Source organism: Geotrypetes seraphini, chromosome 16, assembly GCF_902459505.1.
Source record: "Geotrypetes seraphini chromosome 16, aGeoSer1.1, whole genome shotgun sequence".
NCBI classification, from domain to species: domain Eukaryota; kingdom Metazoa; phylum Chordata; class Amphibia; order Gymnophiona; family Dermophiidae; genus Geotrypetes; species Geotrypetes seraphini.
The window spans coordinates 8,886,104-8,904,615 of NC_047099.1; the positions used below are offsets into that span (position 1 = coordinate 8,886,104).

At 41.3% G+C, this 18,512-nt stretch overlaps 2 protein-coding genes across 2 annotated transcripts; both read right to left on the minus strand.

Moving 5' to 3' along the window:
- Window positions 1–429: 429 nt before the first annotated feature.
- On the minus strand, window positions 430–11,739 carry LOC117350499 (olfactory receptor 1509-like). The gene is made up of 2 exons (XM_033924795.1): window positions 11,668–11,739; window positions 430–1,388 (listed from the first exon to the last, which is right to left on the minus strand). Exon 2 carries the CDS (start codon window positions 1,378–1,380, stop codon window positions 430–432), a length of 951 nt encoding a protein of 316 aa, XP_033780686.1. The 5' UTR covers window positions 1,381–1,388; window positions 11,668–11,739.
- Window positions 11,740–17,128: 5,389 nt separating this feature from the next.
- Window positions 17,129–18,076, minus strand: LOC117350501 (olfactory receptor 1509-like). Its single transcript, XM_033924797.1, has one exon. The coding sequence runs from the start codon at window positions 18,074–18,076 to the stop codon at window positions 17,129–17,131; it is 948 nt and encodes a 315-aa protein (XP_033780688.1).
- Between the last annotated feature and the right edge of the window lie 436 nt (window positions 18,077–18,512).

The following is an 18,512-nucleotide window of genomic DNA, read 5'->3' on the forward strand; positions in this document are numbered from 1 at the left end:
TAAGATCCAACCTCATCAATGATGTCACAATGGCTTGATTGTCCTATACTTGTCTCACTGTTATTACATACAAGGGATTGCTGAAAAGTTCTCCGCCCAACCAACCAACTTCCTAAGCTCTGAGCGTTATTTTGCCACTGTAGTTGAAAAGAGTGTTATCTTATTTCGTTAATGTCAATTTGCAGAAACAAAATTCTTTGTTTCGACCTTATTTCAGATAATTGATTGAACCATATCCACGTCATTATCTTCTTGGTTCGGCTAAGATCTTTTCAGCACCCGTTCATAAAGTGTCTTAGAACAAAACTGCTACTGTACCTCAAAAATAATTTTAACGAAGTACATTTAATACAAGATTAAAGAGCATGCATCGGTCAGTGAGAGAAGATAGACAAGGACGACTTTCTTTAAATTTGCATAAAGTCAGTTCTAATGTGTCCCTTCAGATGATACACTCCCACCTCTCAGTTTCTTCATGGCTTTTCTTGCCTTCTTGTTTCTGAGAGTATAAATGCAGGGGTTTAACAAAGGGGTCACGATTGTATAAAAAACAGAGAGCAGTTTGTCAGTATCAAACACAACCGATGGTCTCATGTAGAGATAGACAATGGGACCATAAAACAAAGTGACCACCAGGAGGTGGGAGGCACAGGTAGAGAAAGCTTTGCGCCTTCCCTCAGCTGATTTAATTTTTAAGACAGTGGAGATGATGTACACATAAGATACAATCAACACCGAGAAACAACCAATAGCTAAGATTCCGCTGTTGGATCTGTCCGCAATTTCACTGAAAAAGGTACTAGAGCAAGCCAACACAGATACAGAATGCCCGTCACAAAAGAAATGATTGATCTCATTAGGACCACAGAAGGTCAACCTCATTACAGGAAATGTCTGACCACAGGCATGAATGAAGCCACCTACCCATGTACAAAACACCAGAAGGAGACACAGCCGCCAGTTCATTATTGTGGTATAACGCAAAGGATTGCAGATGGCAACATAGCGGTCATAAGCCATTAGGACCAGGTGGAAGCATTCTGTACCTCCAATCAAATGGAAGAAAAACAATTGGGCAATGCAGTCGTTGAAAGAAATAGTTGTCTTGGGGAAGAGAAAATGAACAAGAGATCTGGGCACAGTGACACTGGAAAAGCCCAAATCGATGAAAGACAAGTTGCTGAGGAAGAAATACATAGGGGTGTGCAGTTGAGGGTCCACATATATGGTTATCATAATGAGAAGATTCCCAGCTATGGTGCCCAGATACATCACTAGAAAGATCACAAAGCATATCATCTGTAAGTTGGGATTTCTAGACAGTCCGAGGAGGAGGAACTGTGTGACTCTGGTTTCATTGTTGAATTCCATTCCTTCCATTTCGCCAACTGTAATAAAACAGAAACACAAGAGACAATAGACAATAGACGGAATACATAAAATGAGACGAGAGCCCAGAGAATATTAACTTTCTTTCTAAAGACTTATTCAGTGTCATGCTCTGTTTCTAGTCCTTTTGCAAATCCAGGCTAAAATCTTAGCTGTCTGAGGTACCATTTATATCTTGACCACTTCTTTATAATACATTCTCCTAGAATCTCTTGTTATCAAGTTTCAAGTTTATTTAAAATTTCTTATACCACCTAATCAGACTTCCAGGCGGTGTACAATATTAATAAAAACATTTATTGACTATAATACAAATGTAAAATTGGTAGACATCTTTAGGGGTAGTTAATACATCGAAGGACGCTTTAACCAGGGACAAACAGGAACAAAAGGAAAAAAAAGGTTAGAACTACAACTCCCATCTAACAAAAGGTTAGAACTACAACTCCCATTAATACACGTGAACCTCCACCTTCCCTCTTATCGTACCCACCAAACCTATTAACTTCAATGACCGGTATATTCCTGAAAATAAATTACCTTCCTATTGTACATTCTTGTATATTCCTATCAACTTCAATGACCTAAAATGTTAATTCCAATGATCTCATCGTTTGTAATCTTAATTAATTGCTGTGAACCGCCTAGAACTCTCTGGGTATGGCGGTATACAAAATAAAGTTATTATTATTATTAATACATCGAAAGACGCTTTAACCAGGGACAAATGGGAACAAAAGGAAAAAAAATGTTAGAACTACAATATTATAGAGAAAGAGAGAACAATTCAGGAAAGTACACTGGGAAGGGTGAAAAACCACATGTTTTCGCCCTTACAAGGACAGTTAGGTTTCAAAGGCATCGACAAATAAAAATGTTCTATGTGATTCTTTTGACTAGTTTGTAATCTCGATAGCTCAGGGACTGTCTCTCCCGCCCATGTCTGCAGTTTCAAGTTTTATCGTGGCTTGATATATCGTTTTGTTTTCCAAAGCGGTTTCCATCATACAATTTAAAAAAAAAAAAAACAAATCGGAATTTACAAAAAACATTTTAAAAACTTACATACCGAGGCCCCCTTTTACAAAGGCACGCTAACGCGTTTTAGCTCGGATGTAGCGCACGCAGGATCAATGCATGCGCTAGCCGCTAATGTGTCCATAGGATAGCATGCGCGCGTTAGCGTTTAGCACACGTTTTGTGAACTCTAAAAAGTTTAGAGCACCTTTATAAAAGAGGAGGTGAAAGTTTCTATTGAATAGATGTGGTACAAGAGGAAAACGGGTCGGGTCACAGCACAGACGGTAAGGGAAAAAACGTTAGTGAGAAAAGGGTTGACTGCATACCTGGCAGTGTTTTTGAAATGATAAACTGGCAGACACATTTGCTCTTCTACATTATTTTAGATTTATATACAGATTTGTGTGCTCAAGACTCGCTCATTATCCCCCGTAAAGTAACCCTTCCTACTGAATGAAATGCTCTTTTTCTTACAAACATTTCATGGCTACAGCTCAGTAACCCTTCAGAGAGCAGCATTCAGATGTAAGATTAGGGCGTCTCTTAAAAGGTATTTTCTTAGGTTCTAGATTGCCCTTCAAATATATAGTTTCTTCTGTCGATTTCTTTTTATTTAAAAAGTTTGTTTAATCCATTACATGGCTTATCGCCACTGAGGGAAATCTGAACGGTGATCCTGAAGATTATGAAGAAAGAGTTTCCAAGTTTCCAAGTTTATTAGTTTTTAATATCCCGACCATCAAGTGAATATCTGGCCGGTTAACAATGTTTTGTATAGGCTAAAAATGTTATAAGCTGAGTGAACATAGATGACATAGACTAGACAAACTGGATAGTGAGGAAAGTGAGGGGAGGAGGGGAGAAGTTACAAAATTTAGTGAAAGAGGGGGGGTGGGGAAGGGGTAGAACGTGAGGGATAGGGTAGCATTGTTGGAGCAAGTACTTATTCGCAGTAAGAGGTAGAAAAAGGGAGAGAGAGAGACAACAAAAAAAAAAAAAAAGATTTGAAAAGAGAAAAAGAGTGATCTAGGTTCAATTGAAAGCATCTTGAAATAAGAATGTCTTTAAGCCAGACTTGAATTTAATTAGATTTTGTTCGTCCCGTAGAAATTGTGGGAGAGAATTCCATAGTGTGGGGGCGGTTACTGCGAAGTTGGTTTTTCGGTGTAGTAGAATTCTTTTAAAGAAGGAATAAACAAGAGTTTTTGGTCGGTAGATCTTAATATACGAGGGGAACTTTGTGGAATTAGTAGTTTATCGAGGAATAGTGGTTGATGGAAAAGTTTAATTTTAAAAGAGAGTAGGATGATTTTGTAGACAGATGAAGTGCTCATTTGGTTTGTAAAACATCCGTCCCAATTCCTTATACCGAGATCAGCCCAAACCCCTCAGGCTCACACTTTCAACGCCTGAAGTCTACTCACCGGGCGATACCCACCACCCTCCTTCCCTCAAACTCCAAATCAGTTCATCGGCTCACTCAAAATGCGATTTCATTGCATAAACGCCCTTCAGAGAAGCCGTTCTTTAACCTCAAAATACTTGCAAAGCGGAATTCATTTTTTGTCAATTAATAATGTATCTGTCCAAGAATTGATTGCATTGCTAATACAATTCCAACCAGAGAACTGTCTCCCCACTCTTCCTATTTAAACTTGATAGTTTGCTCAAAGTTTCCCTGGCAATGATTGATCTCTTTTGTTATGGAGTAAAGAGTCGTGAAGAGACAATGAGACACAGCAAGTAAGAGAAACAAGGTGACAAGAGATGAATGATTATTGAAACTCTCGAAAAGTCTGCTGATAATTAAGGATCGTAATATATTCATTATTCTGCTTCTGAACAGATATTCTTTTGATGTTTCCCACCTTTACTCTGTAAGCTATATGAGGATGGTTTGAAAGGTTTGGTAAAACATAGTAACGATAGTGAATGACAGCAGATAAAGACCCGAATGGTCCATCCAGTCTGCCTAACCATACACTTTCTATAAATTAATGATTTAATTTAAATTGTTCTTTTTCTTAGATATTTCTGGGCCAGAAACCTAGAGCTCTGCCCGATACTGTGCTTAGGTTCCAACTACCGGAGCCTCTGTCAAAGCTCACTTCAGCCCCTCTAAAAAAAATATAAAAAGCAAGTTAGTGTCCATTGAGGGCTATAGGAAGGGGTGCTGAAAAGTTCTCAGCCCAACCAACCAACTTCCTAAATTCTGAGCGTTATTTTGCCACTGTGGCCGAGAAGAGCGTGATCTTATTTTGTTAAGTGTCAATTTTCAGAAACGAAATTCTATGTTTTGACATTGTTTCAGATCATGGATTTAATCATCTCCACATCATTCTCTTCTCGGTTGGGCTGAGACCTTTTCAGCACCTTCCTGTACACTGAATGCAGTGTTTCCAGTTTTTCCATGCCAAAGGAAAAATAGCTAAGTATATAGCCCTCAATACTTAACTTGCTTTTTTTTTTTTTTTACCAAACTTTTTAAAGAACATAAGAATATAAGAACATAAGAATTTGCCTCCACTGGGTCAGACCAGAGGTCCATCCTGCCCAGCGGTCCGCTCCCGCGGCGGCCCATCAGGTCCGCGACCCGTGAAGTGGTTTCTGACCACTTCTATAACCTACCTCAAGTTCTATCTGTACCCCTCTATCCCCTTTTCCTCCAGGAACCTATCTAAACCTTCCTTGAACCCCTGTACAGAGTTCTGGCTTATCACCTCCTCCGGAAGCTTGTTCCATGTGTCCACCACCCTCTGAGTAAAAAAGGACTTCCTGGCATTTGTACTAAACCTGTCCCCTTTCAATTTCACCCTTCCCCTTTCAATAAACCACCCTTGTTTTCTCAAAATGACATTTTAACACGTGTTAAAAGATTGAAAACTTATAAGATACAAGTTAGATACTTACAGTATATATTTGGAGAGATTATAACTTGAATGGATGATTTTTGTCCAGCATATTTCCATATACCAAACAGTTTATAGATACAGAAAATTCAGAAAATCTGGACACCAGCTCAGCCAACAGCTGCAGGCTGAAGGCGCTCTCCAGTAGGCAGAAATGGGATGAACTTAAACTGTGCTTAAGGCTCTGGGGATTATAACCTTTCGAGGATCTCAAAAGAAGCAGGTGTTGAAGCAACTTTGCCATTAACAGGGTTCACTACAACATCTGTGATAACACAACAGTTTGGAACTAATGAAGTCCATGTGGATAGAACCGGCTTGAAAGATGGGTACAAGTTTTTTTTTCCTTACTGTTTGTTTTCATGTCAAAATTCATAGTTTCATAGCTATATGAGATGTAGGTAAGAAGCCAAGGATTTCAGATTGAGCACTTTTCCGAGTTTATTAAAATTTGATACACCGCTTATAAATTTTGATACACTGCTTATAAATTTTTACATTACATATAAAAAAATTGAAAAAGATGGTAAAAACATAATACTGTGTTCCCCCACAAATTCGCAGTTCGCGAATCGCGGACTCGCTCATTCACAGTCTGCTCCGACTTCCTCTTCCTGTAGTAAAGTCAGGCTATACCAATCAGGAGTTCCATGTCAAAGCAGCTCCTGATTGGTGTAGCCCGACTTTACTACAGGAAGAGGCGGTCAGAGCAGACCGTGAGTGATTTTCTTCATCCACTGGCACTCCAGCTGCCCTCTCCTGCCTCCCCTGCCTTTTGACAGGCGAAAAACCACATTTGTGTTTTTTTCAAAATTTGCGGGGGTTCCTGGAATGGAACCTCTGCGAATCTCGGGGAGTACTGTACTAAACAGAGAGGCAAGATGAACTGAAACACATAGGAAAGAGGGAGAAAGGGATAACACAATGGAGGAGGGAAGCTATACTCTTCCATATATATTTATTTATTTTTTGAGAGTAGTCAATGGTCTAGGACAGAAAGGATATCATATGTATATGCGCCCTTAAAAAAAAAGTTTTAAGTTCATTTTAAATTGATCAATGTTTTCTTCCTCTCTTAAATAGAGTGGTAATGTGTTCCAAAGTACGGGTAGTGTCGTAAAAATGGTGTTTTAGAGAAGGAACATATAAAAGGAATCGATTATTAGATCTTAGAGTTCTTGAAGAGCAATAAGGGATAAGTAATCTGTCCATGAAACCCGGTATATGCAGTATTTATGTTTTGAATGTTAATAGTAGAATTTTGTAGGGATTGAGGGGTACAGATAAGAGTAGAGGTAGATTATAGTGATGGGATTAGAGGTAAGTTACAAAATTAATCAGGGACCACTGTTCAGGCACTAGGCCTGATGGGCCGCCACGGGAGCGGACCGCTGAGCAGGATGGACCTCTGGTCTGACTCAGCGGGGGCAACTTCTTATGTTCTTATGTTCTTAAAGGAAGCCAGTGTGATTTTATTAGAAACAGTGTAACATGGTCGGGTTTATTCCTGATATAAATCTGGAAAATAAAGTAATAAAAAAGTAGAAAACATATATTTTTTTTCAAGAATTAGGAATTGTTTAAATCATATGAAGAAAGGGGATGTACACTCTTTCTTAGGCATCATTCCCTTAAAGTAATATCATCACCAGCCCCCTTGGTAGGGACACTACTTCCATCATACCTTGGAGGAAGAGTGTGGCATAGTAGTTAGAGCTGCTGCCTTTCCACCCTGAGGCTTCTCCTTGTGATCCTGGACAAGTCACTTAATCTCCCACTGCCCCAAGTACATTAGATAGATTGTGAGCCCACCAGGACAGACAGGGAAAATGCTTAGAGTGCCTGTATGCAGACTTTGAGTGTAGCTGTAAAACTACAAAAAAAGAGGTATAGAAGTCTCAATCCCTTTCCCTGATGTCACAAGTATTTGGCAGAAACATTCCAGAGCTTATATTGTGATGACATAATGCCTCATTCCACCAATGCCTATGAACCAACCTCATCAGTGATGTCACTGGCTCACTTCTGATATTGTATTGGAGGAGAGTGTGGTACAGTGATTAGAGCTACAGCATCACCACCCTGAGGTTGTAGGTTCAAATCCTGTGCTGCTCCTTGTGACCCTGGGTAAGTCGCTTAATCCTCTGCTGTCCCAGGTTCATTACATTGACTGTGAGTCCACCAGGACAGACAGGGAAAATGCTCAAAGTACCTGTACGTAAACTGCTTTGAGTGTAGTTGTAAAAGTGCAAAAAGGCAGTGTACAAGTCCCTTTCCCTTTTTCATAGCATGTCGGTATTACAAACCAACCCATGTCATTCTTTAGTGTCTATCTCAGCCTCAGTCCTTCTATTCCAGCATTCTTCAATGCAAGGCTTGAGGGTCAGTGGTTGGGCCTATTCATACTCTGATTCTTCCCTATCTCCTTAAAAAATGACATGAGGATGGTTTCCCATGGTTAACTACTGGGACGGGGACAACTGTCATTCTCTAAATCTTATATTCTTATATAAGCCAAGTGTAAGACAATCAAGCCATTGGTACATTGGTACGATGAGTGAGGTGATTAAATTTGCGAACGATATGAAGTTATTCAGAGTAGTGAAGACGCAGGTGGATTGGGAAGATCTGCAACGTGACATAATCAGGAACCTCATGCACGAATACAGGATGTCCGGGGCGGTACTTGGAGACCTCCCAGGAAAGAGACTTGGGAGTTCTGATCGACAAGTTGATGAAGCCATCCATGCAATGCGCAGTGGCGGCAAAGAGGGCAAAAAGAAAATGCTAGGAATGATAAAGAAGGGGATCACAAACAGATCAGAGAGGGTTATCATGCCGCTGTACCGGGCCAAGGTGCGCCCTCACCTGGAATACTGCGTCCAGCACTGGTCACCGTACATGAAGAAGGACACAGTACTACTCGAAAGGGTCCAGAGAAGAGTGACTAAGATGGTTAAAGGGCTGGAGGAGTTGAGGTACAGTGAGAGATTGGAGAAACTGAGCCTCTTCTTCCTCGAAAAGAGGAGACTGAGAGGTGACATGATCGAAACATTCAAGATACTGAAGGGAATAGACTTGGTAGATAAGGACAGGTTGTTCACCCTCTCCAAGGTAGGGAGAATGAGAGGGCACTCCCTAAAATTGAAAGGGGATAGATTCCGTATGAATGTTAGGAAGTTCTTCTTCACCCAGAGTGGTGGAGAGCTGGAATGCTCATCCGGAGTTTGTCATAGGGGAAAACACCCTCCAGGGATTCAAGACATAGTTAGACAAGTTCCTGCTGAACCAGAACATACGCAGGTAGGGTTAGCCTCAGTTAGGGTGCTGGTCTTTGACCAGAGGGCCGCCGCGTGAGCGGACTGCTGGGCACGATGGACCACAGGTCTGACCCAGCAGCGGCAATTCTTATGTTCTTAACTTGTCCAATTTAAGTTTTGCAGTTAGTTTTGAATATGCCACTTAAGTAAATAAGGGATAGCTGAAAGCAAAGGCATTTGGGGAGGAATTCTAATTGTAGTTAGAGGTCTGGAATAGCATCTGCACATTTATTTTGGTTTGATTTTGATTTTGCTTTTGTTTTTAGATATTTTCCTGTTTAGTGTTGGAGTTCTTTTCTTTTCCTAATTTTAATGGTTGCAAATATCTCCGAGAGAGAGTTCAGAGGAGAGCGACACGACTGATTAAGGGGATGGAAAGCCTTTCATACGCTGAGAGATTGGAGAAACTGGGTCTCTTTTCCCTGAAGAAGAGGAGACTTAGAGGGGATATGATAGAGAGACTTACAAGATCATGAAGGGCATAGAGAGAGTAGAGAGGGACAGATTCTTCAAACTTTCAGAACATAAAAAAACAAGAGGGCATTCGGAAAAGTTGAAAGGAGACAGATTCAAAACAAATGCTAGGAAGTTCTTCTTTACCCAACGTGTGGTGGACACCTGGAATGCGCTTCCAGAGGACATTATAGGGCAGCGAATGGTACTGGGGTTTAAGAAAGGATTGGACAATTTCCTGCTGGAAAAGGGGATAGAGGGGTATAGATAAAAGATTACTGCACAGGTCCTGGACCTGATGGGCCGCCGTGTGAGCGGACTGCTGGGCGCGATGGACCTCAGGTCTGACCCAGCGGAGGCATTTCTTATGTTCTTATGGTTACTGAGGTGCAATAGATAAATCTTTTAATAAACATAATGCTGGCAGTCGATAAGAAAGCTGACTCCTGTATGGATTTTTTTTTTTTTTTTACAAAGGCTCAGAATCTCTAATTGGTGCCAATTTTTAGGTGTCGATAAGCACCCAAGCTCAGTAAAAAATGCCTTTTAAATGACATTTTTAACTAAGGCTCTCTTTTACAAAGGTGCGCTAAGCGTTTTAGCTCATGTTTAGCGCACGCTAAATCAACATGTGCACTAACCACTAACACGTCCATTGGTTAACATGTACGCATTAGTGTTTAGCGTATGATTAGCGTGCGTTAATATTTGCCGCATGCTAAAAAGCATAGCACACCTTTGTAAAAGAGGGGGTAAGTTTCAAGGCGCCTACAGGCACCTAAAAAATTGGCACCAGAATTGCACCTCTGTAGGTGCTTTAGCCGCCTAATGCCACCGTGGGCATTGCTAATGCAAGAAGTACCTATGTAGGCACAAGTCATAAAACATGTGGAGGGACATAATCGAAAGGAACGTCTAAGTCCGTTTTCGTCTAAGTCACAAGTCGTCCAAAGTAAAAAACAGCTTAGGACACATTTTCGAAAAATACATCCAAATTTTTTTTTCGTTTCAAAAATCGTCTAAGTATACGTCCAAGCCACTAAATCGTCCATCTTTTTACCACATTTTCGTCCAACTTTTTGTCCAACTCAAAAATGCCTAGAACAAGCCCTGTTGGACGTGAGAGTGGGCTGCAAAGTGATGGACTGAACACCCAGACATGGCACCTAAATAGTGGGGTACCTTACAGGGCACTACTATGAACTTCACAAAAAGAGTGCCATGACTTCACCTCACTACAGCTCCCTTAAAAGTCATGGTGAGCCCCCCAAACCACTTCCAGAATCCCCTGGACCCACTTATTTACCAACGCAATAGCCCTTATGGCAGCAGGAGCCACTTATATGCCAGTAAAAAAGGGCTTTGAGGGGTTATAGGGGGTGCACATATTTCAATATCAATGCAGTGATTACAGGGGCTTATGGGCATGGGTCATCCTCTCCATGGGTCCCTAACCCAACCCCAAGATGGCTTAAGATGCCTCTGTGCAGCACGACTAGGCTTTCCTATGCCAGGCTGCCAGGTGATGATGTTCTGAAGGCACAATTTTCAAGTTGTGATTAATATTTTTAGGGGGGGGGGGCTCGGTGATCACTGGGGTAGTGTGTGGGGGTCTGTATTATGTGTTTGCAGTGCTTATATGGTCACTTTAGGTGGGTTTTTGTGACTTAGACCATGCTTTAAAAGGTCTAAGTCACAACGTCCAAGTTCCATCGATCCTGTGCTGTATAACTTTCGGTTATACATGCAGTGTGACTAAGTCTAAGCGTGCCCACGTCCCGCCCAAATCTTGACCTCGACAAGCCTCCTGACACGCCCCATTTAGTTATGATCATTCAGCGGCACTATGAAGGCCTAGGTCATTTATAAATACGTCCAAAACCCGTTTTTATTATCGGTACTTGGACGTTTTTGACTGATAATCGTCCAAGTGCCGACTTAAGTCGGTTTTTGGATGTTTTTCTCTTTCGATTATGAGCCCCATAGGAGCCAGAAATGTAGGCCTGGAAATCCCTGGCATTCGTTTCCAGTATTATCTTTTCCGGAGGTGCAATTCTCTATATAGTGCCATTGTGTGATTGGCATGCGATCGGCAGCCGCTTTTTTAGACAGCCACCAATATCAGCGCCATATAAAGAATCCAGGCCAAACATATGACAGCAAAAGCTTATTTACTCCCCTTTTATTGAGCCACGGTAGAGGTTTCTACTGTGACCCGCAGCGGTAAATATTCCAACGCTGCTCTGAAGCTCATAGAATTGGAGAATGTAGCGCTCTGGGCCATGGTAGAAACCTCTACCACGGCTTAGTAAAAGAGGACCTTAAGAGCTGCTGAACGTTCACCTTCGCTACGTAAATTTGAGAAACTTTGGGCTCCACTGCTGAAACACACCTTCTCTCCTTACTCTTTAACAGCTTAGTGTACACATGAGAGGCTCCTCTTCAATACTTATGACTATTTAGACACTTGTAGATATGTAGTCAGAACTGCTTGTTTGTTAGAAATCATTACTGTACGGATAGTTTGACATCCAGGTTAGTCTACTAATCTTTCTGATCTAACACGTGGTACCTACCTTTCTTCGACACATGTTATGCTCTGCTGATGTAGTTGATGTATTACTTCCTTGCATCTCGTGTATACATATTCTTCTGTTTGTTTGTTATGAAAATTCAATAAATTTCTTATGAACTTAAAAAAAAAAGAGGACCTTAATCAATTGATATAAATTGTCTAGAAACAAAAACTGCATCTCTAAAAATAATTTTTTTTGTAAATCTTTATTGATTTTCAAACTTTGATAGTGTAATACAAATAATCTTACCAGAAAAGCTAAACAAAAACACACTATTAATTATATAATTATTACATTAACAATCATTTCCTCCCTTCCTTAACTTATTATTTAAACAATAGCACATATAAAATAATTTCAATATTATAATGAAATAAATTAACTTTCCAAAATATATTTCCCACCCTCCCTGGATGTGCAAAGAATGTAATGAAAAAAGAAAGAAATATAAACTTAATTATAATACAATAAAATTAGTCAATGGACTCCATACATCTTTAAAAGACTTATTATTCCCAAAACATTCTGCCATCATATTTTCATATTTATACATGGTACATACAGTTACCCACCAAAAAGTAAAGTTAATCCTATCATAATTTTTCTAATTTTGAGTAATTTTATATCTATCTAAGGTAGGTTTAACATGAAGCAGTGTACCATAAATTATCGCCTCATATGACAAGGGGATAGATGATTCAAGAATGAGATTAATTTGTCCCCAAATTGACTTCCAGAAATCAAGTATAACAGATGATCCAAAGTCCCTATATTAATATGACAATGCCAGCATCTATTAAGAACATAAGAACATAAGTTTCAGGTCTTAAGAACATAAGCAGTACCTCTGCTGGATCAGACCAGAGGTCCATCATGCCCAGCAGTCCACTCACGCGGCGGCCCATCAGGTCCAGGACCTATATAGTAATCCTCTATCTATACCCTTCTATCCCCTTTTCCTTCAGGAAATCATCCAATCCCTTCTTGAACCCCAATGCCGTACTCTGTCCTATCACACCCTTATGAGTAACTCTAGTAAATACTTTTAAAAGACCCACTCAACCTCAGGGATGTTGACAAGAAGTTGTGAACACTGAATTCTTTAACCATTTTGGTATAGAAATTTGAAGACCAAGAGGTTCATGAAAGAACAATTGGAGTGCTTTCACTCCTTTTGAAGAAAAGAAGTGTATAGATTTAGAATTATCTATTTTTTGTAAACAAACTGGGGTCCAAAAATTCCTATGCAATAAAAATAACCATGTTTGTCTCATAGATGCTGACATTGTACATTTCAACCTCCAAGTTCAAATTTGTGGCCAATGAGATACAGAAAGACTGTTTTAGCTCGATGCTCCAGATATCCATAAGACTATTTTTTGGTTTCATATTTAAAAATCCAGAAATCAATTTGTACCACTGGGCGACCTGATGTCCTACTAGATCTGTCTGGTAGCAAAGGATCTGCAAGCTATAATAAGTTTTGAAAACACAGTCAGAATAAGGTTAATGTACTTTACACTGGTGGTGGGGAAGGAGGGAGAGATGCTGGATGAAAGGGTAGTTGAGAAAAGGAGAGATGGTGGATCTGGGGATGGTGGGGTCCATCGCTGCAGCTGCGGGGATGGAGATGAAAAAAAGGAAAGATGCCAGACCTCTCGGAGAGGGAAAGGAAACGGAAGGGGTGGACAGAGATGGAAGATGGATGGTTAGCACGGAGAAAGAAGAAAATTACAAAGAAATATGATCACATCACCCCGCTTCTCCGTGAGTCACACTGGCTACCAGTCTCCCATCGTATCAAATATAAAATTCTTCTGCTCACATTCAAAATCAAGTCGACTCATTGTCCACCTTTTTTAGACAAACAACTCATCGTAGGTCAAAATCTCGTTCTGATACCAAATGTGAAAAATATTTTTATAATTTCCATCTAAGATAAGTGTTCTTTTATAGTTTTCATTGAGACTGAAAATTTTGTGTTTGTTCCATTGCAGTCTGTTTCGGGCAGCAAGATCATTGTGATTTAAATAATAATAATAATAATAATTTTATTCTTATATACCGCCATACCGAAAAAGTTCTAGGCGGTTCACAACAAGGTGAGCTAATACATGGGATACAGATAAAATACAAATTAGAATAATTGACTTAAAAACAGATAAAGACAGAAAGCCTTTACAATATAATGCAGAAAATACCGGCATGGCAGGGAAAAATCAATTATCAATTGCCGCGATAAGCATTTTGCTGGCCTACATTGTATGCGTCTCCCGCCATGTACGGCCACCTAGGTCCACCTAAGGCTACTTCCAGGCCAAGCCATGCCCACACCTAGCCTTGGGCGAGCTTACACACCTCCCTAGGCTCTTGGAGGTGCCTCCAATGTAGTCAGTCTGCCTCGGGAGGTTTTTTTTATAGGAAACATGCATCCCAATTGACTGGTTAGGCAGCAGTTGGCCACCTACAATCGGGACACCATTTATAGAATCTGGGCCTAAGTGTCCCCTAGTCTTTGTAAATCTTGATGTAGTGAAAAATCAATCCTCTTGTACCCATTCTACACCACTCGGGGTTTTGCAGTCTACAATCTCCCCTCAGCTGTCTTCTTTCCAAGCTGAAGAGCCCTAACCTCTCTAGTCTCTCCTCATATGAAAGGAGTTCCATCCTTTTATCATTTTGGTCACTCTTCTTTGAGCTTTTTCTGGTGCCTCTATATATTTTTTGAGATAAGGAGACCAGAACTGAATGCACTACTCAAGTTGAGGTTGCACCATTGAACATTACAGAGGCATTATAACATTCTTAGTCTTGTTAACCAACCCTTTTCTAATAATTCCTAGCTTCCTGTTTGCCTTCTTGGCTGCCACCACACATTGGTTGGAAAGCTTCAGCATTTTGTCTATGATAACACCCAGATCCTTTTTTGGGTGCTAACCCCCAAGGTGAACCCTAACATCTGGTAACTGTGATTTGGATTCTTCACAATGTGCATCACTTTGCATTTGTCCACATTAAACTTCATCTGCCATTTGGACACCTAGTCTTCCAATTTCCTTAGGTCTTCCTGCAGTTTTTCACAGTCTGCATGTGTTTTAATAACTTTGATGATTTGTTGTTTTTGTGGGGTGGGGTGGCCTAAGTGATCTGGCCAAGTAGAATCTTAGGCCACTTCCAGTGCATCCCTGTGGCAGGGGCCTTAATCACCTGGGCCAATCATGGCCTTAGGCCTCTCCCCAGTGCATCCCATGATGCACCGGGAAGGGGCAGGCCCATCATTCTAGTGAAGGTGGGCCAGCCGGCTGGAGGCAGGAAGGATGCCTCTGGCTGACCATCTCAATAAGGTAGGGGGTTTTGGGTGAGGGAGGGTCAGGATGGGCTTGGGGGGTCCAGGTGGGCTTCTTTTCAGAGTGGGGATTCTGGCAGGAGGTACTGGGCATCCATCCTGCCAGTAATCATTTTTTGAGGGGGTTGGGGAGTGTTCCGGCAGGAGGGATTGGGTATTCCTCCTGCTGGTGATCTTTTCAGGGATGGGGAGATTCAAGCAAGAGGTAATGGGCATCCCTCCTGCCGGCAATCTTTGTGGGGTGGAGGAGGTTCTGTCAGGAGGGATTGGGCATCCCTGCTTCTGGCGATATTTGCGGAGGTTGGGGGTTTCCGGCAGGAGGGACTGGGAATCCCTCATGTTGGTAGTCTTTACGGATAGAGGGAGGGGACTGATTGCCATGGCCACTAAACTTATCGCGGCATGGAGATCCCTTGCTGCAATAAGCTCAGCGGCTTCAGCTACTTGAAATGTAGGCCAGCATTTTGCTGGACTACATTTCAGGTGCCTTTTGTAGGCTTAGGGAGGTGCCTAGGGTTGCCTAAGCTTGCCTTAGGCCACTTCAAGTTTCAAGTTTTATTAAAATTTTGATATACTGCCAAATCAGCATATAAAGCGGTTTACAAAAATAAAATGGGGTAACATATCTTAATACAAACCCCGCCCCCCAAAAAAATTCAAGTAACAATAGACAAAAATGAATCACAAACAAAGATGAAACAATAGGATAAAAGAAGAACTACAATATTTTAAAAGAAAAGAAGGGAGAAGGGTAAAACAAAAGGGAATGGAAACCATGCCCACGCCTAGCCTTAGGCGAGTTTAGGTGGCCCTACATGTCTCCCTGGGCTCATGGAGGCACCTACAATGTAGGGATCATTTTTTTTTAATGCGCATCCAATTGGTGGTTAAACAGCAGTAGGCCGCCTAAAATTGGGACGCCATTTATAGAATTTGCCCCAAAATGTCCAAATTGTGCCCTGGATGTTTTATAAAATTGTATATCACTGTAAAACATCCAAGTGCATATCCCACCCTAATCCCACCCAAAACACACCTCTAACATGCCCCCGTAAGATTTAGATACGCTGGAGACAAAACAACCAGAAAGACTTCTAAAAAGACAGTTTCAAAAATGCCCACTTGGATGTTTTGACTAGTAAGACCAAGGTCCTCTTTTACAAAGGTGTGCTAAGCATTATAGCATGCGTTTAGTGCATGCTAAATCAATGTGTGTGCTAACCATTAATGTGTCCGTAGGATAACATGCACACGTTAGCGTTTGGCACGTGATTAGCGCATGCTAATATTTACTGCGTGCTAAAAAGCATAGCGCACCTTAGCCAATTCTTTTTCCTCTTGGATCCCTTGTTGATACGCAGTATATAGAGATTTTGTGCCTCAGTGACTATGTCTTTAAAAAGGGATCAAGCTTGCTCTAGTGTTTTTACAGTGCTTATCCTCTTCTTAATCTTCTTCCCCACCATGAGTCTCATCCCTTTGTAATTCCCTTTTCTGAAGTTCAGTGCCGTGGCCGTCGTTCTGTTACAATGTTTCGCCCCTGTGTCCAGGTCGAAGCGGATCATGTTGTGATCACTGTTTCCCAGCGTCCCTTCTACTTCTATACCTTAAGCCGGTTCTCGCAGTCCATTTAGAATTAAGTCCAGAATTGCATTTCCTCTTGTATTTTCCTGGAGCATGAGGAAGGGAGAGGTCTCCCTCAGGGGGAAGGAAGGTGGAGTGCTGGACTGGCAGCTCATCCAGGGCAGCATGGCTTGGGAAACAGTGCTGTGAATCACACACGAGATGTGTTCTCGACAACAAAAATTAGTATCTGAAAGCAACAGTTTATATAACCAATAGATATAAAATGAATTAGAACAAAAGTGCAACTGAATCTATACAAATATATATATATTTAAATAAAAGCAATCAATTCAAGTGTAAGAGACACGAGATGGCTCCCAGTTTCCACTAAGAACAGCATAATTTATTCAGCTTTATAATCCCTTTCAAAGGAAATCCTAATTTCAAAACTTAATCAATTGATCAGAATTTTAAAGGGTGCATTAAAGAGTATATTTCAGTAAAGCAGAGGGTTTACACAATGGTGAGTTTCTTTAAATGAGCAGAACATCATTTCTTATACGTCCACAGAGAAGACACTTTCCTACTTCCCAGTTTCTTCAGGACATTTCTCACCTTCTCGTTTCTAAAAGTATAAATGCAGGGGTTTAACAAAGGGGTGATGGTCGCATAAAAAACAGAGAGTAATTTGTCAGTATCAATTATTACTGATGGTCTCAAGTAGAGATAGACAATGGGACCAAAAAACAAAGTGACCACCGTGAGATGGGAGGCACAGGTCGAGAAAGCTTTCTGCCTTCCTTCAGCTGATGGAATTTTTAAGACAGTGGAGATGATGTATGCATAGGATACAACCAACACCGAGAAGCAACCAACGGCTACAATTCCGCTGTTGGCCCAATCTGCGATCTCACTGAAAAAGGTACTGGAGCAAGCCAACACAGATAAGGCATGGCCTTCGCAAAAGAAATGATCTATCTCGTTAGGACCACAGAAGTACAGCTGAAGTATTGGTAAAGTCTGACCGCAGCTATGAATGAAACCACATACCCATGTAGAAAACACCAGCAGGACACAGGCTCGTCTGCTCATTATTGTGGTATAGCGCAAAGGATTGCAGATGGCAACATAGCGGTCATAAGCCATCAGGACCAGATGGAAGCATTCTGTACCTCCAATGAAATGAAAGAAAAACATTTGAGCCAAACAGTCACTGAAAGAAATTGTTTTTCTCTCTGAGAGAAAAAGAACAAGAGTTCTGGGGACAGTGACTGTGGAAAGACCCAAATCGATGAAAGACAAGGTACTGAGGAAGAAGTACATGGGCGTGTGCAGTTGAAAATCCACATATATGGTTGTCATAATGAGAAGATTCCCAGCGATGGTGCCCATGTACATCACTAGAAACAGCAGAAAGAATGCTATCTGTACATCTGGCTTGCTAGAAAGTCCGAGGAGGATGAATTGTGTCACTCTGGTTTCGTTCCTCACTGCCATTCCTTCCAATTTATAAACTGTTGGAAAACAGCAAGCACAACAGATAATAAAAAGAAGTCATAAGATTAGACGGTTCTATAACGAAAGCGCAAAGGACATTGGCGCGCCAATAATCATGCGCCGACAATCCCGTGCAGGACTTATGTATGCCACGTTCAAACTGTTCCTGTTACCGCTGTGAATGGGGGTCTGACAAGTGTTGGCGCTCCCATAGGGGGGCTGGGAGGGGAACCCCCCAGGGAACCCCCCTTCCATTACACTGGAAACTGCCATTTTCCTTCGATTTTCGGGTAATCGGCAGTTTTCAGTATAGTGTGGGGGGGTCCCATACCCTCAACGTGAGCGCAAACAGTTGTGAGTTTTGGGGGGGGGGCTTACCCACCCACACACAGACATCCTCTGAGTGCTAACAGGAACAGTTTTTAGGTGGCGCGCA